Source organism: Oncorhynchus kisutch, linkage group LG12 (assembly GCF_002021735.2).
Source record: "Oncorhynchus kisutch isolate 150728-3 linkage group LG12, Okis_V2, whole genome shotgun sequence".
In the NCBI taxonomy this organism is placed as follows: Eukaryota; Metazoa; Chordata; class Actinopteri; order Salmoniformes; family Salmonidae; genus Oncorhynchus; species Oncorhynchus kisutch.
Window position 1 is genome coordinate 44,191,639 of NC_034185.2, and position 25,058 is coordinate 44,216,696.

Consider the following 25,058-nt stretch of genomic DNA (forward strand, 5'->3'; position numbering starts at 1 on the left):
GCAAATGTTATTTATAGAGGATATTTATTTTCCTCTGGATACTTTTTTCTTCAAATATATTTTAGGAATCTTCAGGCAGATCCGAGCTCAGTAGCCACCTAGCTTGATCCAATCCGGCTTCCAAGGGTCAACTACTGAATTTTGGATCCGACATGTTTGCATACCAGATCGGATCTCAGGTTATCGGGTTCGTGTATATCGGTGAAGACCTCTATGTCAAACCACAAACAAATGTAATATTTGTACCTACTAGGCTACTTCTCCGCAGTGGACGTTCTGTCTGGTAGGTTCCCCCTTTGTATGATTTGCCTCTGTCTACTCGGTGGCTCAACAACCTTTCACTGTAACCCAAACACAGCTTCCTCGGTGGCAGCTGTTTACAAAGGGCCCATATATTATTGTTCACCCATCCCCCACACCACTATTTCTCCCAGAGAGAGAGAGAGAATGCCTCCAGCAGCTTTGACTGCGATTTAAAGTGCTTTGTGAGGGGGGTTAAAGGTCAAAAGAACAGAGGTCAGGAACGTCGACCACAGTCAGACAGACAACCGCGCGTCCGTACAGTAAACACTGGCAGCTGTTTGTGCTAGCGAACCGAACCGTACTTAAAGTTCCCTTGGTTGGAGTGAGGTTTCGCACAGTGCACGTGCACATTGACAAACACACCTACGGTCACGGCCTCTAACACACATATACACATGTGTTCACACACACACACACACACACACACACACACACACACACACACACACACACACACACACACACACACACACACACACACACACACACACACACACACACACACACACACACACACACACAGCTTTATTTTAGTGACATTTCTGTAGTTTTTGTAGAGTAAGAATTTTGACCATTCAAAATCCTATTTTCCCTAACCATAACCTTAAAACTAACCTAACCCTTAGCCTAAACCTAACCTTAACTCCCCCCAAAAAACGACCACTAAACATTAACCATGACCTTAACCCCTAAACCATACACCTAACCCTTAAGCTTAACTATACTGTACAAACACACACATACACACACTGTTAAGCCTGCTCTAGAGGTAGGGCTGGACTATGGCATTTGGGGTCTGGGGTCCCCCTCCCAAGATAAAATGTTGCAGTCTTAAAGCGAATTTCCTGCAATTCTATACTTTTTGCCATGGGGCATTGAAAATAATTGCTGTTTTATAGTTAATCACATGTTTTTGTTCACATTTTGCCATGAGGCTCAGAGAACATTTAGCAATTTTCAAGCTAATGTCCTGTTATTCTACACATTTTGCTATCATATGCTTTCTGGAGGTCGGGGGTACGTGCCCTGCGTGCGAGTTTGGTAATCCGGCCCTGTGTAGCACCCTATCTTCTTATTGGGAAATGCTTTCTCTCTTGGCCGTGGTGGGGTTTCATTAATATTCTTCATGTAGTTCTGAGGTCTGAGTATGCCTCAGGAGAGGACTCAGGTCCACTACGTTTGATTGGAATTCAAAGCTCTCTCATTTTGGTAGACTGTATTGTAATGTACACTGATCGCTTTCTCAAAGCACATTTTAGAGGTATGCAATTGGGTGGTGATGAAAGTATAAGACGTGTAATTTGGCCTTTGAAATATGTTGCAAACAATGTCTTATTAGACTACTGTATATAATAGAAAGACGATTTAAGATGATTTGTCTAGGTAAAATAAAAATAAAAACGACTTAACTAAAAGCTAGAAAAAATCTAAAATGATGGAAGGAGATTTTGCAGATTTTGACTGCATTAGAAAGATTTCAGATATAGCAAAACATGATAGATTAATACATTTCCCCCTCTACTTTTCATGGCACGGCACAGCAGTGGGTCAGCAACTTGGTGAAGACCGAATGTGGCTCCAGGGCTAAATTAGTTTGACACCCCTGCTTCAGACATATCCCTGGGTTGCGTTACTTTTTTTATGGTGTTTCAGAGAATACTTTTAGAGTGCCAGTGTAGAGAGGTATTTGTATGCACCATGTGCCCTGCCATGCTGATACATCATTTATGACATTTCCCATTGGTAACACAGATGGTAATGCTTTAGTCAGTTACCATGGCTACCACACCCTGCCTGTTCGAGACCAGCTTGTGTAAAGACTTGAGGTTACTTGAGTGAAAAGGGTGAGGTTACCAAAGGCTGTATGAGGTGATGTGTAATGGGAGACCATTAAAACATCGATGGGGTACTCATAACCTGTATATTATATACAATTATGCAGTATATTTATGTTTTTCATATACATACTGTTTATTTAATTTGTTAATTAATTAGTTACTTCATTATAAACAGTTACAGACCTAAACCAAGAGAATATAGGCCTACTAAACTGATACAATTGTTTATATTTTCTTGCTCAACTACCAATGACCCAAAACACAATACAAGAAGCCAAAGACAGTTCTCTTGTCATTTAAAAGCATATTAATATACACTGAGTGTACAAACATTAAGAACACCTTCCTATTATTGATTTGCACCACCCCCTTTTGCACACTGAACAACCTTCAATCAAATCAAATTGTATTGTATTGGTGCAGTAATATCTAACAATACACAGCAAAACACACATCTAAAAGTAAAAGAATGGTATTAATAAATATAGAAATATTAGGACAAGCAATGTCAGTGTACAGAGTATGTGTGTGTGTGTGTGTGTGTGTGTGTGTGTGTGTGTGTGTGTGTGTGTGTGAGATGGGATGTATAGACATTATGGACAGTATATGGATAGGATATGTAGTAGGATGGATAGGATTTGTAGTATATCTGAAAAATAAATTATCTTTCTCTTTCTAAAATTATCTGCCGAAATTGTTGCAACCCTTATTAGTAGCCTGTTCAACCTCTCTTTCATATCGTCTGAGATCCCCAAAGATTGGAAAGCTGCCGTGGTCATCCCCCTCTTCAAAGGGGGAGACACTAGACCCAAACTGTTATAGACCTAATTCATCCTGCCCTGCCTTCCTAAAATCTTTGAAAACCAAGTTAACAAACAGATCACCAACCATTTTGAATCCCACTGTACCTTCTCCACTATGCAATCTGGTTTCCGAGCTGGTTATGGGTGCAACTTCGCCACGCTCAAGGTCCTAAACGATATCATAACCGCCATCGATAAAAGACAATGCTGTGCAGCCGTCTTCATCGACCTGGCCAAGGCTTTCGACTCTGTTAATCACCGCATTCTTATCGGCAGACTCAATAGCCTTGGCATCTCAAATGACTGCCTCGTCTGTTGTCCCTGGCAGTCTCTATGGGGGTGCCACAGGGTTCAATTCTCGGGGCGACTCTTTTCTCTGTATATATCAATGATGTCGCCGAGGGACTTTAAGCTTTTCACCTTCTCTGCTGCGGCTCTGTCTACGTGGATGGGGACGTGCACCTTCTGCTGTCTCCTGAAGTCCACAATCAGCTCCTTTATTTTGTTGACATTGAAGGAGAGGTTCTTTTCCTGGCACCGCTCTGCCAGGGCCCTCACCTCCTCCCTGTAGGGTGTCTCGTCGTTGTTGGTAATCAGGCCTACCACTATTGTGTCGCCTACAAACTTGATGATTGAGTTGGAGGCGTGCGTGGCCACTCAGTCTTGGGTGAACAGGGAGTACAGGAGGGGGCTGAGCACACACCATTGTGGGGCCCCGATGTTGAGGATCAGCGTAGTGGAGGTGTTGTTGCCTACCTTCACCACCTGGGAGCAGTACATCAGGAAGTCCAGGACCCAGTAGCACAGGGCAAGGTTCAGACCCAGGACCCCTAGCTTAATGATGAGCTTGGAGTGTACTATGGCATTGAAGGCTGAGCTATAGTCAATGAACGGCATTCTTACATAGCTATTCCTCTTGTCCAGAGATGTGATAGGGCAGTGTGCAGCGTGATGGCGATTGCATCATCCTTGGATTTATTGGGGCGGTATGCAAATTGCAGTGGGTCTAGGGTGTCGGGTAGGGTGGAGGTGACATGATCCTTAACTAGGCTCTCATTGAAGCAAGTGGGGACAGCAGACTGGGATAGGTAGAGATTGAATATGTCAGCAAACACTACAGCCAGCTGGTATGTCCATGTTGACTCCAATGCTTCCCATAGCGGTGTCAAGTTGGCTGGATGTCCTTGGGTGGTGGACCATTCTTGATACACACAGGAAACTGTTGAGCGTGAACAACCCAGTAGCGTTACTGTTCTTGACACAAACCGGTGCGCCTACCATACCCCGTTCAAAGGCACTCTTTTGTCTTTCCCATTCTGAATGTCACAAATACAAGAATCATTCTGGAATCTGTATCCTCCCCTTCATCTACACTGATTGAAGTGGATTTAACAGGTGACATCAATAAGGGATCATAGCTTTCACCTGGTCAGTCTATGTCATGGAAATGCAGGTGCTCATAATGTTTTTTACACTCAGTGTATATGCAATTTAGCAGACACTTTTATCCAAGTGACGTACAGTCGTGTATACATGTACCTATGGAAGCCCCCTTGAATCGAACCCACAATCCTGGCATTGCAAGCACCATACTCTACCAACTGAGCCATACAGGACCACAATCAGTATTACAGGGGATTTTGGGGGGGGAATAAAAACAATAATCTATACGAGATGTTTTCTTTTCACTTTTCTTTAGATTGCTCTACTCAGTCCTGCCACCATCGGTGGCCAATGAGTTGCGCCACAAGCGTCCAGTCCCTGCCAAACGCTACGACAATGTGACCATCCTCTTCAGCGGCATTGTGGGATTCAACGCCTTCTGCAGCAAACACGCATCAGCTGAGGGTGCCATCAAGATAGTCAACCTGCTCAACGACGTCTACACCCGATTTGACATCCTGACCGACTCGAGAAAGAACCCCTACGTGTACAAGGTTTGAAGGGATATTTTCTTATTTTTATTTACATTGACACATTGAATGTGCAACAGTCAGATGCATTGCACCATTATCACACCTTATACCATGGCATTGTTAGTTGAATACTCCTTTCTGATTGGCTTGAAGGGCATTCTAGAGCATTTTTTCCCTATAACGCACAATATATTTGCACGGTAGAATTCAATGGCTATAGTTGAATTCGATTTTCATAATAGCAAGCTAGGACTGATGGTTTGGTTAGCTAAACTATTAACTATGTTTGGTTACCCTGGCAACTAGTGTAGCTATATGGTAAACTTGCTAGCTACTTCAGTGGATGTTGAACACATTTCTACCACCAACTGAACACATTTCTAGACATAATCAACTCGTGGCTCTATGCATTCTCTGGATAATATTGTGGAAGGTCCGTGGAAGGTCAGTGGAAGGTCAGTTCCACTCCGCTAGTGCGTCGTTGAACACACCTTCCATGTCGTTCATTATTTTCCATAGAACGCATAGCCCCTCGTTGTTTATCCTTTACTTAGCTTAGGCTAATTTTGTCACTAGGTGCTAGACCTTTCGCTACCCTCACATAAATGAATTGGACAACACACTACTGAAAGCCAACAGGTATAAGACATTATGAGGACTTATAACATGCTTATGTAAAACATTTATAAAGCATTATACCAATTGGCTTTATGTAAAACATATCTTCTGATATGTACCGCACAGGGGGTGAAACATTGCATTTTGCAGTACTTCTATTAGCCAATAGAAACACTTTGAATAACAGATTCACTACATGGAACAACAGATAGTCCCACAAAAAAGCAAAAGGAAGTTTGTTCTGAAGTGTCTGTCCTATATTTGAAAGATCAGGAAATTATATAAAATAAAATGACATGTATTTATCCCCTTGTTTTAGGCACTAAACTGTCTCCATATACAGTGAGCATTTCATTGGACAGTGACCATTTTTTTTGTTATTTTGGTTCTGTTCTCTAGCAGTTTGAGTTTGAAAGGATTACAATGAGGGTGAAGTGCTGACTGTCCACTTTAATTTGAGGGTATTTTCATACATATCGGATGAACCGTTTAGAAATTATAGAAACTTTTGTCCATAGTCCCCCCCATTTTTCGGGCATCAAAAAACATTGGACAGTAACATAATGTAGAATAAAGTAATCATTGTTAATATTTGTCGCATATCCTTTGCATGCAATGACTGCTTGAAAGTCTGCGAAAAAATGGTAACTGTCCGATTAATTATGGTGCTCACTGTATACTTCCATAATTTGTTTCAACGGGTACCGGGGACCTTCAGATGAGTCTTGCGTCCTAGAGAACAACATCGTGTTCGTGAGAGTCTCAGCTTTCATATTAGTGTGTAGCCCAAACCATTCTAATGCTACATATGTTTTCGTGAGAATACTGATTTTTGGGAATTCTCATGGTCTTACAAACACCTTCTAGCTCTTCCACCTTTCACCGCAGGTGCAGAAGAGTGATATTAGCGGATGCAGTGGATTGAGGCGCAGCGCATGCAAAAAACTGGGTTTTGATGGAGATTGTTAATGTTAATTGAGGTTAATTCAATTTCCATGGCGGCGTGGAAATTGTAGGCTAAGGGTTCAATTACTTTCAGATACTAATCAGTGTAATTCATGTACAGTATAAGGCTGTATGAAAAATAGAATGTTCTATAAACATTTAGATTAAAGATATGCTTTCATTATGTAAATCAAGTCCATTTTAAGCTTCAGTTTATGTTGCAGAATGGTTGGTTGAGATTAATCGGAATCTGTGGTATACAGTATTTTCTCAACTAAACAGGGCAATCTGCAGTTGTTGCATCCATTTTTAGACTTTTTATTTCAATGGTATATACCCATTGATTCTTGAAGAAATTTACTTACAGATTCCTCAGGAGCTTAGTTCAACTGTCGTACCAGAATCAACTGTCAACTATCAGAATCCAAAATATAAGCTTGTTTTATCTCCTTTGTTTGTAAACAATGTTAATGTGAAAAAATCTTGTATAGCCTTTAAACATGGTTAAAACTATAATGTTGCTATAATAGTAGTCAGTTCTTGTATCCATAGCTCTGTCCATGAGTGTGAGAGTGGTTACATTTCTCCAGCCCCATCCCTCAGCTGTTTACCAAATCAGTGGCTGTGTGTTTTTGTTCGAACTGCAGATTTCTCCTTTAATAGTAGCACCAATTCAACCTTTTTCGAATGTCGTATTGTCACACAAGTGTGATGTACTGTAGAATTGATTCATTTGAATGTTTCTCTATTCAAAAGCCTCACTGGGTAAACTTTAAACCCCATTTTGTTTTTGAGCAAAATGTTATAGTCGTCGTCACTGGGCACTTTAGGCTTTCAGACAAGAATGCACTTTAAGAAGTCAAACAAACCTTACTACATCCAAGGGAAGGACTTCAGCACTGGGTCACCAAAATAAGTAATATTTACGCTACCAACCTCAATGACTAGGTGGTCCAAGTTGTTATCTGGCTCCGAAGAGCCTTGAATGTCTATAGGCTGACGTAAGTGTTTAAGTGTTTGTGTCGAGATGTTTCAACTGCAGGGCATTTGCCTGAAGTTAAAAGAACTGCCATTATCACGGTCTGCTCCTGAAGGGGTCTGAGTTGGGCTAGATGAGCCCAAAAGGGTAGTGTCTTAAAGAAATACTACTGTAAATTGCACTATCATGACAGTTTTTGCTCTGTACTGTGCTTTATCTTGAACACTTGACTATTGACATGCACACTTGAGGATTGTATTAACAGTGGACTTACTAAAAGATTACAATAATGCGTGTAGTATTATTTTAAACACCTCACATCCTTTTAACACAAATACCCACTAACATACAGGTAACTGCCAAAATAAGGAAACACCAACATAAAGTGTCTTAATAGGGCGTTGGGCCGCCACTAGTCGCCAGAACAGCTTCAATGCGCTTTGGCATAGATTCTACAAGTGTCTGGAACTCTATTGGAGGGATGTGACACCATTCTTCCATGAGAAATTCCATCTTTTGATGGTGGTGGAATACGCTGTCTCAGGCGCCACTCCAGAATCTCCCATAAGTGTTCAATTGATTTGAGATATATACAGTGCCTTTAGAAATTATTCACACCCCTTTACTTTTTCCACATTTTGTTGTGTCACAGCCTGAATTTAAAATTGATTAAAGTGAGGGTTTCTTGTCACTGGCCTATACCCTATAATTTAAAAGTGTAATTTTCTTTTCAAACTTTTGACAAATTAATAAAAAATGAAAAGCTGAAATATCATGAGTCAATAACTCTTTTGCTATGGCAAGTCTAAATAAGTTCAGGAGTAAAAATGTTCTTATGTTGCATGGACTCACTCTTTGTGAATAATAGTGTTTAACATGATTTGTGAATAACTGCCTCATCTCTGTACCCCACACATACAATTATCTGTAAGGTCCCTCAGTCGAGCAGTGAATTTCAGACACAGATTCAACCACAAAGACCAGGGAGGTTTTCCAATGCCTCGCAAATAAGAGCACCTATTGGTAGATGGGTAAAAAAAGCAGACATTTAATATTTTTTTGAACATGGTGAAGTTATTAATTATACATTGCATGGTGTATTAATACACTCAGCCACTACAAAAATACAGGCATCCTTCTTAACCTCTCCAGGATTTCACCATGAGGCCAACGGTGATTTTAAACAGTTACAGAATGGAAGCAGAAGTGGAAGCAGAAGTGCGGAGGTGTGTGTTTCCTCATTAACGACTCATGGTGTAATTGTAGTAACATACAGGAACTCAAGTCCTTTTGTTCACCCGACCTAGAATACCTCACAATCAAATGCCGACCGTATTATCTCCCAAGAGAATTCTCCTTGGTCATAGCCATGGCCGTTTATTTCCCCCCTCAAGTCGATACCACGACAGCCCTTAAAATAACTTCACTGGACTTTATGCGAACTGGAAAGCATATATCCTGAGGCTGCGTTTATTGTAGCTGGGGATTTTAACAAAGCAAATTTGAGGACTAGGCTCCTGAAGTTCTGTCAACATATTGACTGGAGGGCAGGTAAAACACTCAACCACTGCTATTAAAACTTCTGGGATGCTTACAAGGCCCTCCCCCGCCCTCCCTTTGCTCCTCCCTTCCTATAGGCAGAAACTCAAACAGGAAGTACCCGCGCTAAGGACTATTCAACGATGGTCTGACCAATTGGAATCCACGTTTCAGGATTGTTTTGATCACGGGGATTGGGACATGTTCCTGGTAGCTTGCGAAAATAATTTAGATGAATACACTGAAACGGTGACTATTAAAACCTACTTTAACCAGAAATCGTGGATAGATGGCAGCATTCACGCGAAACTGAAAGTGCGAACCCAGTATAGAGACAAGGTGGAGTCGCAATTCAACGGTCGGACATGAGACGTATGTGGCAGGCTCTATAGACATTCACGCACTACAAAATGAAAACCAGCCACCGCCGACACCGACGTCTTGCTTCCAGATGAGCTAAACACCTTCTTCACCCGCTTTGAGGATAACACAGTGCCACTGACGCAGCCCGTTACCAAGGACTGTGGGCTTTCCTTCTCCGTGGCCGACGTGAGTTAAACATGTTAACCCTAGCAAGGCTGTCCAGATGGCATCCCTAGCCGCGTCCTCAGAGCATGCGCAGACCATCTGGCTGGTGTGTTTACGGGCATATTCAATCTCCCTATCCTAGTATGCTGTCCCCACATGCTTCAAGATGGCCATCATTTTTCCTGTACCCAAGAAAGCAAAGGTAACTGAACTAAATGACTATTGCCCCCTAGTACTCACCTCTGTCATCATGAAGTGCTATGAGAGACTAGTCAAGGATCATATCACCTCTACCTTACCTGCCACCCTAGACCCACTTCAATTTGCTTGCCGCCCCAATAGATCCACAGACGATGCAATCGCCATCACTCTGCACACTGCCCTATCCCATCTGGACAAGAGGAATACCTTGGTGTTGGTGTTTTGCGACGTGTACTATTTAATGAAGCTGCCATTTGAGGACTTGTGAACTAGACACTCTAATGTACTTGTCCTCTTGCTCAGTTGTGAACTGGGGCCTCCCGCTTAGGGCTGGGCAATATGGACAAAATATCATATTATGGTATTTTCCAAATTTTTGACAGTATTTGACGGTATTTTATGTTTTTGATTAAAAATAAGTTCTAAATTTGTGAGTGGTGCGTGACCCTAGGGTGGCAACGCATATATTCTAAATTATTTCAATGAAGATACTGTTGCACAAACAACATGCTGATTTAGGCCTCCACCAGCACTATTATCAGGCTGAATTAGCTAGCTACGCTTGCTCTGACTCAGTATTTTTATTAGCTAGTTAGCTAGCCAGTCAACTAGCTAGCCAGCTACCTAGCGATTAGCATTAGTGGCTAACACGATTTGGCTTAACTTGCTAAAATAATACAAACTAGCTGTTTGCAGAAGTAAGAAACACAAACTAAATTGTAATTATAGAATGCTTGTAGATTTATATTAAGATCAAATTGGAAACAACATTGTTGTCATCAACATTGTTGCATGTGCTACATTGACCATGGAGACTAAAATGGAAGTGTCTCGTGGTGTTACATGTGCTGCATTGACCATGCAGACTAAACGGAAGTGTCTCGTGGTCAAGCAACAACAAATGCGCTCCTTGAGTGACAGGGGGTGGGACTAGGTCTGTGTGGAATGTGGTGTGGAGAGAGAGAGAGCAGAGATGATTGACTCAAGTAGCGGTGTAAACTATAAAAATGGACGTTACACACGGCGTATCACATTTAACAAACCAAACATTCAAATACCGTTATAGAAGGTAAAGTAAAAACCCAAACCGGTCTGTGCATCAATACCGATATATAGTAAAATACTGTATACTGTCCAGCCCTACTCCCACTCCTCTTTCTATTCTGGTTAGAGACCGTTTGTGTTTTTCTGTGACTGGAGTAGTACGCAGCGTTGAATGAGATCTTCAGTTTCTTGGCAATTTCTCGCATTTCTCAGAACAAGAACAGACTGACGAGTTTCAGAAGAAAGGTCTTTGTTTCTGGCCATTTTGAGCCTGTAAACAAACCCACAAATGAGGATGCTCCAGATACTCAACTAGTCGAAAGAAGGCCAGTTTTATTGCTTCTTTAATCACCATCAGAGTTTTCAGCTGTGCTAACATAAGTGCAGAAGGGTTTCCTAATGATCAATTAGCCTTGGAACACAGGAGTGATGGTTTCTGATTATGGGCCTCTGTACACCTATGTAGATTATCCATAAACAAAATCTGCCGTTTCCAGCTACAATAGTCATTTACAACATTAACAATGTCTACACTGTATTTATGATCAATTTGATGTTATTTTAATGGAGAAAAAATGTGCTTTTCTTTCAAAAACACTGACATTTTTAAGTGACCCCAAACTTTTGAACAGTAGTGTGTGTGTATGTATACACATACACATACACACACACACACACCCTTTAACCCCCTAAGATCCTTTTAGACCCCTCTTTCAGAGTCACTGAGATCTCTTTTTCTAGCCATGGTAGCCAAAGTAATAGGCAACTAGGCATTTGTATACATGGCCCTAAGCATGATGGGACATTTTAATTGCTTAATTAAGTCAGGAACCACACCTACAGTGGGGAGAACAAGTATTTGATACACTGCAGATTGTGCAGGTTTTCCTACTTACAAAACATGTAGAGGTCTGTCATTTTTATCATAGGTACACTTCAACTGTGAGAGACGGAATCTAAAACAGAAAATCACATTGTATGATGTGCCTGGTGTGTTCCTTGTTCTTCATGATGCTCTCTGCGCTTTTAACGGACCTCTGAGACTATCACAGTGCAGGTGCATTTATACGGAGACTTGATTACACAGGTGGATTGTATTTATCATCATTAGTCATTTAGGTCAACATTGGATCATTCAGAGATCCTCACTGAACTTCTGGAGAGAGTTTGCTGCACTGAAAGTAAAGGGGCTGAATAATTTTGCACGCCCAATTTTTCAGTTTTTGATTTGTTAAAAGAGTTTGAAATATCCAATAAATGTCGTTCCACTTCATGATTGTGTCCCACTTGTTGTTGATTCTTCACAAAAAATACAGTTTTATATCTTTATGTTTGAAGCCTGAAATGTGGCAAAAGGTCTCAAAGTTCATGGGGGCCGAATACTTTCACAAGGCACTGTATATACTTCTGTGTATTGATTTTAAGAAAGGCATTGATGTTCATGGTTAGGTACACATTGGAGCAATGATACGCACCGCATCAATTATATGCAACGCATGACACGCTAGAATAACTAGTAATATCATCAACCATGTGTAGTTAACTAGTGATTATGATTGATTAATTGATTGTTTTTTATAAGATAAGTTTAATTCTAGCTAGCAACTTACCTTGACTTACTGCATTCGCGTAACAGGCAGTCTCCTCGTGGAGTGCATGAGAGGCAGGTGGTTAGTACGTTGGACTAGTTAACTGTAAAGTTTCAAGATTGAATCCCCCGAGCTGATAGGGTGAAAATCTCTCATTCTGCCCCTGAACGAGGTTAACCCACCGTTCCTAGGCCGTTATTGAAAATAAGAATGTGTTCTTAACTGACTTGCCTAGTTAAATAAAGATTAAATAAAGGTGTAAAAAAATAAAGTTTTTTTGGGGGGGCAAAATCGATGACCAAAAATACAGATTTCCGATTGTTATGGAAACTTGAAATCGGCCCCAAATAATCGGCCATTCCGATTAATCGGCCGACCTCTATTTGTGACCTCAAGTGGCACTTTCTAGTTTGATGAACCACTGAAATCCAAAGATCCTTTTCATCATAAGGATTTACATTAAGGGGAAAAAATATTGTGTGTTATAAGATTCTGCATAGTAACAGAAATAGATAGCTCCCTCTACCTTTCGGTGGAAACAATGAGTGATATAAAAGTGTCAAAAAGAATAGTGTTAAAAATGACAGTGTTTTCTAGACTTCACGTCCTTTTCACATTTAACCACTTACATCTCACAGCATTTTCTGATATAATGTTATGCCTAGTAACCAAAATATCTCTCTTTCTATAGGTGGAGACAGTGGGTGATAAGTACATGACGGTCAGTGGGCTGCCAGAACCGTGTACCCACCACGCTCAATCTATCTGCCACCTGGCCCTGGACATGATGGAGATTGCTGGACAGGTCAAAGTGGATGAAGATCCAGTACAGGTGAGGATGGGATATATTTATATTTTCCAACATTTTGACCAAAATCAATTGAGAAATGGAGCAAACGTGAAATGCTAGTGCTGGCTGAACCATATCAGCAGCCTTGTCCAGAAACAAACAAAGTGCTAGACAAGGGGTGGGCAATAATTTTGGCTCGAGGGCCACATGGGGATTTCGAAATTCAACTGAGGGACACATTTTTGGGGGGACCAATTTGTTCACATCTATTGAGGTGTCTGAAAAATTGCAGTTATTTCAGTATACAGTGTTTCGGAAAGTATTCAGACCGCTTGACTTTTTCCAAATTTTGCTAGGTTACAGCCTTATTCTAAAGTTGATTAAAAACAGGTTTTTAGAATTGTTTTCTAATTTATAAACAAATGTAAAAAAATATCACATTTACATAAGTATTCAGACCTTTTACTCAGTACTTTGTTGAAGCACCTTTGGCAGCGATTACAGCCTCGAGTCTTCTTGGGTATGACGGTACAAGCTTGGCACACCTGTAGTCTTCTCTGCAGATCCTCTCCAGCTCTGTCAGGGTGGATGGGGAGCATTGCTGCACAGCTATTTTCAGGTCTCTCCAGGTATGTTAGATCGGGTTCAAGTCTGGGCTCTTGGCTGGGCCACTCAAGGACCTTCAGACACTTGTCACAAAGCCACTCATACATTGTCTTGGCTGTGTGCTTAGGGTTGATGTCCTGTTGGAAGGTGAACATTCATCCCAATCTGAGGGCCTGAGCGCTCTGGAGCAGGTTTTCATCAAGGATCTCTCTGTACTTTGCTCCGTTCATCTTTGCCTTGATCCTGACTCCCAGTCCCTGCTGCTGAAAAACATCCCCACAGCATGATGCTGCCACCACCATGCTTCACCGTAGGGATGGTGCCAGGTTTCCTCCAGACGTGACTCTTGAAATTTAGGCCAAAGAGTTTCTTCAGACCAGAGAATCTTGTTTCTCATGGTCTGAGAGTCTTTAGGTACCTTTTGTCAAACTCCAAGCGGGCTGTCATGTCCTTTTACTGAGGAGGGGCTTCCGTCTGGCCACTCTACCATAAAGGGTGCAGAGATGATTGTCCTTCTGAAAGTTTCTCCCATCTCCACAGAGGAACTCTAGAGCTCTGTCAGAGTGACCATTGGGTTCTTGGTCACCTCCCTGACCAAGGCCCTTCTCCCCCAATTGCCGGGCGGCCAGCTCTAGGAAAAGACTTAGTGGTTCCAAACTTCTTCCATTTAAGAATGATAGAGGCCACTGTGTTCTTGAGGACCTTCAATGCTGCAGACATTTTTTGGTACCCTTCCCCAGATCTGTGCCTTGACACAATCCTGTCTCGGAGCTCTACAGAAAATTCCTTCGACCTCATGGCTTGGTTTTTGCTCTGTCATGCACTGTCAACTGTGGGACCAATGTAGACAGGTGTGTGCCTTTCCAAATAATGTCCAATCAATTGAAATTACCACAGGTAAATTCAAATGAAATCGTTTGTAAAAATGTGTAAAAAACTGTTTTTGCTTTGTCCTGTATTGTGTGTAGATTGCTGAGGATTTTTTATTTAATCAATTTTATATTAAGGGAGTAATGTAACAAAATGTGGAAAAAGTCAAGGGGTCTGAATACTTTCCGAAGGCACTGTATGTTAGAATTGTAATAATTCTACTTGGGAAGGCAGATCAAGTACTTTTTCTTTTTTTACCAAGAGCAAACAACAATTTGCATGTGAACACTCTGAATCCTAAATTATTACTTCACATTCAAATTATTACTCCACCAGGTTGCGCCTGGGAGGCAACCTGGTTTTCAAAACAATCACTTTTCTCCTGGTGCAATCTCCGCCCATCCGGGCCAGTTCAATCAAATTCCCTCATTGTAACATTGCTGTAGCCCTCAGTTACAGGAATAGGCGTATGAGAGAGGTGGTTGAGAGAGCACATGAGGGCCACATCCCAAAACTCTTATGGTGTGCACTTGCCAACTCCTCATCTTGTGAGTAAGCAAGTGCACACTTCGGGCGAAGGGAAGAGTATCGGGACACAACTCAGCAACATGACAGCAACAAGTCCAACACATTTGAGTACTGCCTATGAGAAGAAAGGGTGCTCCACACACAGTTTGTTCGCAGTGTGTGATACAATGTGTCTTTGGGTGGCACAATCACTGCCAAGTAATGACTTGTAATGACTTGCAAACATACAGTATGCAGTATCTTACCTTTGTTTGCAAACTCTGCCTCCTATCTATCCAAGTAGTAGTACCTAATATGGGATACTTACTTGTACATATCCTACATTACCCTTTGTTCCACGTTGTTCATCTGTTCCATTACATGACACATAAGAGTAATTGGACGAGGGCGTCTTCTGTTCGGGGGAGTTTTGTTAAGATGCTCGGTCTGAACATTAACATGGATCACTTGCGGTATGGTTTTGGAAGCATAAGGACCTCATCTTTCATATCAGCGAGAGATAATAAAAAAAAAACTAAAGGTTAAATTGATACACGCCTTGCTAGAGCTAGTGTTCCCACACAGCCACATCTCCATGTTACAGCGCGTGTTTACGGAAGACGGAAGACAGAGGGACCACCTGTGCTAATTAGCTATCTAGCATGCTCTGAACACCTGTGTGTAATGGAAGAGGGCCACCAGAAAAGTGTTGTCACTGAAAAATACTGTTGACTGTACCTGTGATAAAGCCGGTTAAATCAATGTACAGTAACTGTACATTTTGCATTTGTGAAATTATTTTGATGTGATATGAAAGTAAAGGGCCTTGTATCGCAATTGATAATCAATTTGATAATCAATTTTGTGCTCCATAGAAATTAATAGTAAATAATATAGTCATTTTGGAGTCACTTTTATTGTAAATAAGAATAGAATAGGTTTCTAAACACTTTGCATTAATATGGATGCTACCATGACTACGGATAGTCCTGGATGAATCGTGAATAATGATGAGTGAGAAAGTTACAGATGCACAATATCATACCCCCAAAACATGTTAACCTCTTACCATTATAATAACAGGGGAGGTTAGCATTTTGGGGGTGGTATGATATTTGTGCTGTACAACAAAAATATATTTATAATGGTATCAAATATCCTATCTTATAAATACATTTTCATCATGTAATTCTCAACATATTCCTAACAACAAAATACAGTGTTTCCCTCTGTTTACACTCTGCTTTGAACATTTATTGTCGCCATGACTATGACAGGCTATCTTGACTGGCACTAACTTTAGCTGACATTAGCTTCTATGCTAATGGTCTTTTATACATTAATTAAACTAACATTATAAAAAATAACAATTATATCATTACACTCCGCTTAACTTGGTGTTTCATATCCTATGCTTTATAACTCACTCACCGTGATGATAACGTTAATAATTTGTTTATCTGGTGCTTTTCTCTTCAGTTTTCAGTTCAACTCATTCAACTGACTCACTGACTTGGCAGGCTAGCGCGAGATTGTGTGAAGCAACCACTAGAGCAGGCCGAAACAAGCTACAGTTGTCAGGGCTACAGTTGTAATGTGGAGATGTGCAAGTTTGTAGATGTATATCTATGTTTGGTTTTGTTAGTCCTATTAATAAGAAAGTGAGATAAGTAAATAGTAAGGATATGATGCAATATACTTGATATTTGAGCTTTATCTTGGCCAGATTGCAGTTGTAAATGAGAACTTGTTCTCAACTTGCCTACCTGGTTAAATAAAGGTGAAATAAAAATAAATAAATATCACAAATCATAAACCCAGGAAATTATAATCATAAGCATATTTCATTCATGAAATATGTATCATATTACATGAAACAAATTATAAGAGTATTGCGATATACAATACTGACTCTTATTTAGTAATCTCTTTTTTATCGTCCCTTCTCAGAAATTAGTGAATGATTTGTTTTCGTCGCTTTACCCCTTAGTATTTTTTAGCATAGAGTATTTATAAACTCTTTTTCAAAAAAGCCACTGTCCACATAAGACATTGTAAGAGCTGTAAAGTATTTATAAACTCTTCTTCAAAAAAGCCACTGTCCACATAAGACATTGTAAGAGCTGTAACTTGGATGTTAAACAGCAGACTTTTTGTTTAACTGACGGATTGAGTTTGTTATTGTATCAGTGACTCTTGGAGACTTGGCATTGGAAAATCACATCTGGCTAACAAAACATTGTTTATCAGACACATGGCATGGGGTGGAGAGGATCCCAGTTTGGCAGTAGAAACAACCTCCAATCATCTCACTGCCCAAGGTATAAAAAAATAGGTCCCCATTCCACGTTATCCTAAACATTTAGTGTTAAGCTTGTGTTCTGTTCTCACTGTTCGAGCACTGAAGGTCCTGAACCCGTAAGAGACCCAAATAGAGGATCTGCTACATTCAATGGAATGTTTATGGATTTGTTATTTCATTTAGAGTCTAAATATTTAATCTCATTTTACGTGCGCTTTCTTTCACCTTACACATATGTAACAGTATAACTTTAGACCGCCCCCTCGCCCATACCCGGGCCCGAACCAGGGACCCTCTGCACACATCAACAACAGTCACCCACGAATCATCATTACCCATCGCTCCACAAAAGCTGCGGCCCTTGCAGAGCAAGGGGAACCACTACTTCAAGGTCTCAGAGCAAGTGACGTCACCGATTGAAACGCTATTTACCGGCGCACCACCGCTAACTAGCTAGCAGTTTCACATCCGTTACACATAGTTTTAAATGACAAATACCATCATTACATTATGTAGGCATATGTAAACAAATGACCTGTATTTACGCCAGTGTAACAGTTCCAATCATGGCACCAGATATTGATGGTATGTCTACTATAAACAGGAAATTGAAAGTCCAAAAATGACTGCATACTGCAAAACACTGCTCGCCCGTAGCAATTTCCCCAAAAACAAACCGTTATAACAGTCTTCATCTATCATGTTCTCTCTTTTCATGACCTCATTTAACAAGGCACACAGAGCCAGTGCCACATTTAAACAGTGTAAAGACTTCTTATTTGTCAAATGAAATGGATCCTCATGCAATAAGGGGTGGAAGGGGCTGGCACAGTCATATAAATATACTAACATACTCAGACCATGGCAATTTGACTGGTACACTCAATTCCTAATTCTATTGGCACAGTCCCTCAGGGCCGGATTACCTAATGGGCACACAGTGTTGGGGGCCCCCTAGATAGTATTTGAAAACGTAGGTTGTGAGGATGGGGCCACTGCAAACAGAATATTATGAACACGTAGGTTGTGAACAGCCTGGAGGTTGGGCCCCCCCCCCAGATAGCATATGACCTCATCAGTTGAGGGCCCCCTGGAGGTCGGGCAAACGCAGCCCTGAGTCCCCTAGAGCTGTAAAGAACTGTAGAGATCCTGAGAAACCTTGACTGTGTAACACCTCCAAACTCATGTTCCAAAAACATGTTCGCAGTTGTTTCAACTGTGCTCACATTTAGACACATTGCAGAGATGTTATAAACAACAACACTGCAGCAGATACATTGTTAAACATTCCATGACCAATGACTAGTTATCTTGTCTCTGGTGTTTATCCATGTCTTTGTGGAACACAAATCATCAACCCTGTCTATTGTTTAACGTTGGCTTAACATTTGGTTACAAAGATGTAAACGTCATGGTGGGTGTTATGTAAACAGTACATTTACTATAGACAGTCGGTTCCAAAATGGTTAGCTATATGGAAGTTATGATGATAGGAATGTTGTGTGAATTATCTGATACAGTGGGGCAAAAAAGTATTAAGTCAGCCACCATTTGTGCAAGTTCTTCCACTTAAAAAGATGAGAGAGGCCTGTAATTTTCATCATACGTACACTTCAACTATGACAGACAAAATGAGAAAAGAAAATCACATTGTAGGATTTTTAATTATAATGCGAATTATTTTAATTATTTGCAAATTATGGTGGAAAATAAGTATTTGGTCAATAACAAAAGTGTATCTCAATACTTTGTTATATACCCTTTGTTGGCAATGACAGAGGTCAAACGTTTTCTGTAAGTCTTCACAAGGTTTTCACACACTGTTGCTGGTATTTTGGCCCATTCCTCCATGCAGATCTCCTCTAGAGCAGTGATGTTTTGGGGCTGTTGCTGGGCAACACGGACTTTCAACTCCCTCCAAAGATGTTCTATGGGGTTGAGATCTGGAGACTGGCTAGGCCACTCCAGGACCTTGAAATCCTTCTTACGAAGCCACTCCTTCGTTGCCCGGGCGGTGTGTTTGGGATCATTGTCATGCTGAAAGACCCAGCCACGTTTCATCTTCAATGCCCTAGCTGATGGTAGGCTTTGTTACTTTGGTCCCAACTCTCTGCAGGTCATTCACTAGGTCCCCCCGTGTGGTTCTGGGATTTTTGCTCACCGTTCTTGTGATCATTTTGACCCCACGGGGTGAGATCTTGCGTGGAGCCCCAGATCGAGGGAGATTATCAGTGGTCTTGTATATCTTCCATTTCCTAATAATTGCTCCCACAGTTGATTTCTTCAAACCAAGCTGCTTACCTGTTGCAGATTCAGTCTTCCCAGCCTGGTGCAGGTCTACAATTTGGTTTCTGGTGTCCTTTGACAGCTCTTTGGTCTTGGCCATAGTGGAGTTTGGAGTGTGACTGTTTGAGGTTGTGGACAGGTGTCTTTTATACTGATAACAAGTTCATACAGGTGCCATTAATACAGGTAACGAGTGGAGGACAGAGGAGCCTCTTAAAGAAGAAGTTACAGATCTGTGAGGTGACAGAAATCTTGCTTGTTTGTAGGTGAGCAAATACTTATTTTCCACCATATTTGCAAATAAATTAATAAAAAATCCTACAATGTGATTTTCTGGATTTTTTTTCTAATTTTGTCTGTCATAGTTGAAGTGTACCTATGATGAAAATTACAGGCCTCTCTCATATTTTTAAGTGGGAGAACTTGCACAATTGGTGGCTGACTAAATACTTTTTTGCCCCACTGTATATACTGGGTTATTACATGGCAGGTGATCAGACACTGAAATGTCCAAACAGCTTGATGAAGTCAATAGGTTCATGCACATTGTTCAGCATGTGGGAATCAAGGGATTAAAGAAAAGTTTTTTTAAACCGAGTGTAATCCCGCTCCACCTTTAGTATGTTTCATGCTTTATTAGACAGACATAAAACAGGTGCTGGGACACAGGCATGTTGGTTTGAAATGGGGATCAAACCCCGGTCTCCATTGGGGAGGCATGTTACTTACTCGACCCTGACACAGTTTTCTTGACAATCCTCTTCTCTCCATAGATAACCATTGGGATCCACACAGGAGAGGTGGTAACTGGGGTCATAGGTCAAAGGATGCCCCGCTACTGCCTGTTTGGAAATACTGTCAACCTCACCAGCCGTACAGAAACCACAGGAGAGAAGGGAAAAATCAACATTTCAGAATATACTTACAGGTAAGGATAAATATGCCGTTATTTAGATGAATGAGACATTGCTGTGAAGTGCTCATCCATTCTTTGTAAGATTGTGCATGGCATGGTATATTACTGTTGCTGACCCTGTCCTTCAACCCTTCTGTTTGTGTGTGTCTTGGGGGTTGGGCTAAAGGGAGAAAAAATAACTTATTTTGAAGCAGCCTTTGGAAAAAACATATTGTTGAAATCTGTGAAAATGTGGGAAATACCTTTGATTTCAGGTGTTTGCAGTCGGCAGAGAATGCTGACCCTCAGTTTCATTTGGAGTACCGAGGACCCATCACCATGAAAGGCAAGAAGGAGCCCATGAATGTGTACTTTCTGTCTCGCAAAAGTACTGAAAGCGATGTTTGATCACAAAAGTATTTCCCTTTCCCCAGCCGGAAAAATGCATAAAAGTGTAATTTTTGGGTTCTAATTTGGTTTTACGGGTTGAAGAGACGTCAGATAACCAAATTAGAACCAAGAGAAGATGTCCTTTTCTGGCCGCTAAAAAGATAAGTTAAAATAACATTTTTACCATCAACATAAAACTGGACCATAACTCATGCCTGACCAGTTTTGCTCACTGGGTCACTTGTCAGTTTCAAGAACCTGCTGTATCTGAAGAAAATTTTAACGTCTAGAAATATACCTTGTTCTCTCCTTCACCAACTGTTATTCTTATTGGTAGTATATATGTTTGTTACAAGTGACAAAGGTAGATTATAAGTTTAAGTTAGTATGATGAAGATGAAGAACCTATTTTTATGGATATACTGTAGGTACTGGCACGTACTGTAATACAACGTCATGTATTTTCTTTCTCTATCCATTCCAGCATTTAAAGTAGTATTTTACCCTCAAGGTGTTCTGTATTCTATGTATTTATTCACTAATGTTGTATCTGTGCACTGATTTTCTTTGTTATTTTTATTTGTGGTATAATATACATGTATAGGCCAAATCATAATCTCAACTGTGAATTCCATATTCTGTAGGAGATACTGAACTTTTGGTATAATGTATTAATAAACACATTAAATATTTCACTTAACTGTCCAAATACATTTTAACACCAATAAGCAGTGTTGTGTAGTAGTGAACTACATGTAGTTCAACTAGTAAATTAACTAAATTATGCAGTATCTTGGTGGTAGTTGAACTACATTCAAATCTAGGTGGTGTTATCGTTAGTTAATGACTTTCTTTGCCATGTAGTGGTGTAGCTAACTACTGGAACTAAACACTACTCTTTTTGCAAAAAGAAAAGAAAATATGGGTGACGTAGGTAATCATTTCCTTTTTTTTTCGACCTCAGACCTGCCTAATTCTCACTTGAAACATCGTTTTTGTGTTTAATAGGCAAAATTACATATTCTGTTAACATATGACCCCAACTTGATCTATTCTTGCAATTTGTAGACTATGACATTTCAGATTTACATTTCATAATTTTCACGATTTGGATGTAGAGAACTACTTTTTCAAAGTGACTTTAGTTAAGTAAACTATATTTTTCTTAAGGGTAGATTTAGTATAGCTTAACTTCTTCCAGTGTGAAGTAATTGGTAGCTTGATAAATTATATTGTCAGAGTAGCTTCCCTAACACTGCCAATATGTTGTTCTGTAAGTGTGACATTTATTTTAAACTGCACTCACCCAAAAAAACTTGTTCATGTGCAAGTGCCTCACAATGTGGCATGCTATTGTGAAGGAAAAGACTATTGTTTTTACATAAATTAATTCACTGTTTGTTTCATTGATGATTTTTGTTGAATAAAAAGAGGCTACCAGAGCTGTGGTATTATTTATTTGTTAGTTTTGTGTTACTTATTTCCATGCTGGCATGTAATGGGGATTGTTCGTAGGCTGGTGGAACCAGCAGAGATCGGGCTGCTTCCACCAGGCTAGATAGTTGGGACAATAATAGGAGAAATGTATCAAATATTTGAAAAGGAGTGGACTGTCAAGGAGAAAGTGAGGCAAGAGGTAATTCTACTATACAATACTGTACCAAGTGGGCAGAGGAATTAGAAAACAGTTCATGCATTTTGAACAAAGTCACTTTACAACTGAAATAGTCAACCTTGCAGGAGCAGAGGAAATCATCATGCGCCCTCAAGTGGCCAGTTGTAGAACTGTTGATACTGACTGACATCAGCCGAGTACACAGATCAGAGTACACAAAAAAGGAGGGAAATGTTTAGTACCATGTGTCTTACCCTACCACCCACCCTCCCTAATGATCCTGAATGATTTGATTGGCTTTCTATCCTAGTATTGAGGTACACAACATATAGATATCTACACACATCAATACAAATTTAAACTCGGGTACATAATCAAACAGACAACAAAATAAATTAAAACTTGCCATGTCCTATAAAATAAATCTAATAAAATGTTATTGTTTGCATATTCTGCAGATGTTATCGCGGGTATGGGTTTTTAGAAATGTTTGCAAATTAAAAACAGAAATAGTACATTTACATAAGTATTCAGACCCTTTATTCAGTACTTTTGTTGAAGCACCTTTGGCAGCGATTACAGCCTCAAGTCTTCTTGGGTATGACGCTACAAGCTTGGCACATCTGTATTTGTTTGTTTTTTTCCCATTCTTCTCTGCAGATCCTCTCAAGCTCTGTCAGGTTGGAAGGGGAGCGTCACTTCACAGCTATTTTCAGGTCTCTCCAGGTATGTTTGATTAGGTTCAAGTCCGGGCTCTAGCTGGGCCACTCAAGGACATTTAGAGACTTGTCCCAGAGCCACTCCTGCATTGTCTTGGCTGTGTGCTTAGGATCGATGTCCTGTTGGAAGGTAAAACCTTCACCACAGTCTAAGGTCCTGAGTGCTCTGGAGCAGGTTTTCATCAAGGATCTCTCTTCACTTTGCACGATCCTGACTAGTCTCCCAGTCCCTGCCACTGAAACACATCCCCACAGCATGATGCTGCCACCAATATGCTTCACCGTATGGATGGTGCCAGGTTTCCTCCAGACGTGACGATTGGCTTTCAGGCCAAATACTTACGTCTTGGTTTCATCAGACCAGAGAATCTTGTTTCTCATGGTCTGAGAGTCCTTTGGGTGCCTTTTGTCAAAATCCAAGCGGGCTGTCATGTGCCTTTTACTGAGGAGTGGTTTCCGTCTGGCCACTCTACCATAAAGGCCTAATTGATTGAGTGCTGCAGAGATGTTTGTCCTTCTGGAAGGATCTTCCATCTCCACAGAGGAACTCTGAATCTATGTCAGTGTCACCTCCCTGACAAAGGCCCTTCTCCCCCGATTGCTCAGTTTGGCCGGGCGGAGTCTTGGTGGTTTCAAACTTCTTCCATTTAAGAATGATGGCGGACACTGTGTTCTTGGGGACCTTCAATGCTGCAGACATTTTTGGGTACCCTTCTACAGATCTGTGCCTTGACACAATCCTGTCTCGGAGCTCTACAGACAATTCTTTCGACCTCATGGCTTGGTTTTTGCTCTGACATGCACTGTCAACTGTGGGAACTTATATAGGCAGGTATGTCCCTTTCCAAATCCTGTCCAATCACTTGAAATTACCACAGGTGGACTCCAATCAAGTTGTAGAAACATCTCAAGGATGATCAGTGGAAACAGGATGCGCCAGAGCTCAATTTCAAGTCTCATAGCAAAGGGGTCTGAATACTTATGTAAATAAGATATTTCTTTTTTTCCTTTTTTTTGCAAAAAAACCCCAACTTATTTCACTTTGCTATTATAGGATATTGTGTGTAGATTGATGAGGAAAACATTTAATGTTTAATACATTTTAGAAAAAGGCTGTAATGTAACAAAATGTGGAAAAAGTAAAGTGGTCAGAATACTTTCCGAAGGCACCGTACATATAGACATAGAGGGGCCTTTCTGAAAGGGTCACATATTTTTGAAGTTGAGTATCTGATGTTATCCATCAGCAAGCAAAGAGAGCCTGAGTGCTCTCTCAGTCATATTGCTTTGCCTTTAGCCTAGCAGGTTTACTTTCTCTTCTCTTCTTTAAATTCCAAATAGGATGTCAGACATTATACTTTTATAATGTAACTCAGGCCATGATTCAATCCGTTCATGCCTTGTTGACAATTAACCCTTTGAAGGCAATGCTCCCGTGTTTGCAGAGACCACACTCACGGTCAATTCTGCAGATGTTGGCTAAATCGGAAATTACCTTTAAATTGCGTGTTGTCGAAAAAACACTATTGGATTGAATAGCGGCTGTAATATCTCAATAAGCAACTAAATTAAATGTAAAAAAAAGAGTAAAATGTTTTACACCAGATGTGCAGTTTTATCATCTTTACAAACATTCAGTATAATTGAAGTATAATTATTTTAGGAGTGTTTTTAAAAAAGCCTCGTTGCAGGTTTACATGGGAATAATGTGATAACTTCAAAGAAAATAAAAACCAGCACACTGTTCTTGCTAGTATGGCTTATTTCATTAAAGG

The 25,058-nt window shown here is 40.5% G+C and overlaps 1 protein-coding gene across 2 annotated transcripts in view; it reads left to right on the forward strand.

Moving 5' to 3' along the window:
* gucy1b1 (guanylate cyclase 1 soluble subunit beta 1) overlaps positions 1–22,391 on the forward strand; it is a 33,833-nt gene extending 11,442 nt beyond the window's left edge. For both annotated transcript variants that reach the window (XM_020497030.2, XM_031837609.1), the window contains exons 10-13: positions 4,644–4,881; positions 12,995–13,135; positions 20,438–20,592; positions 20,835–22,391. In XM_020497030.2, coding sequence (XP_020352619.1) covers positions 4,644–4,881; positions 12,995–13,135; positions 20,438–20,592; positions 20,835–20,967 — 667 coding nt within the window. In that variant the 3' untranslated portion in view covers positions 20,968–22,391. The remainder of the gene's footprint in view (positions 1–4,643; positions 4,882–12,994; positions 13,136–20,437; positions 20,593–20,834) is intronic.
* The last annotated feature ends 2,667 nt before the right edge of the window (positions 22,392–25,058 follow it).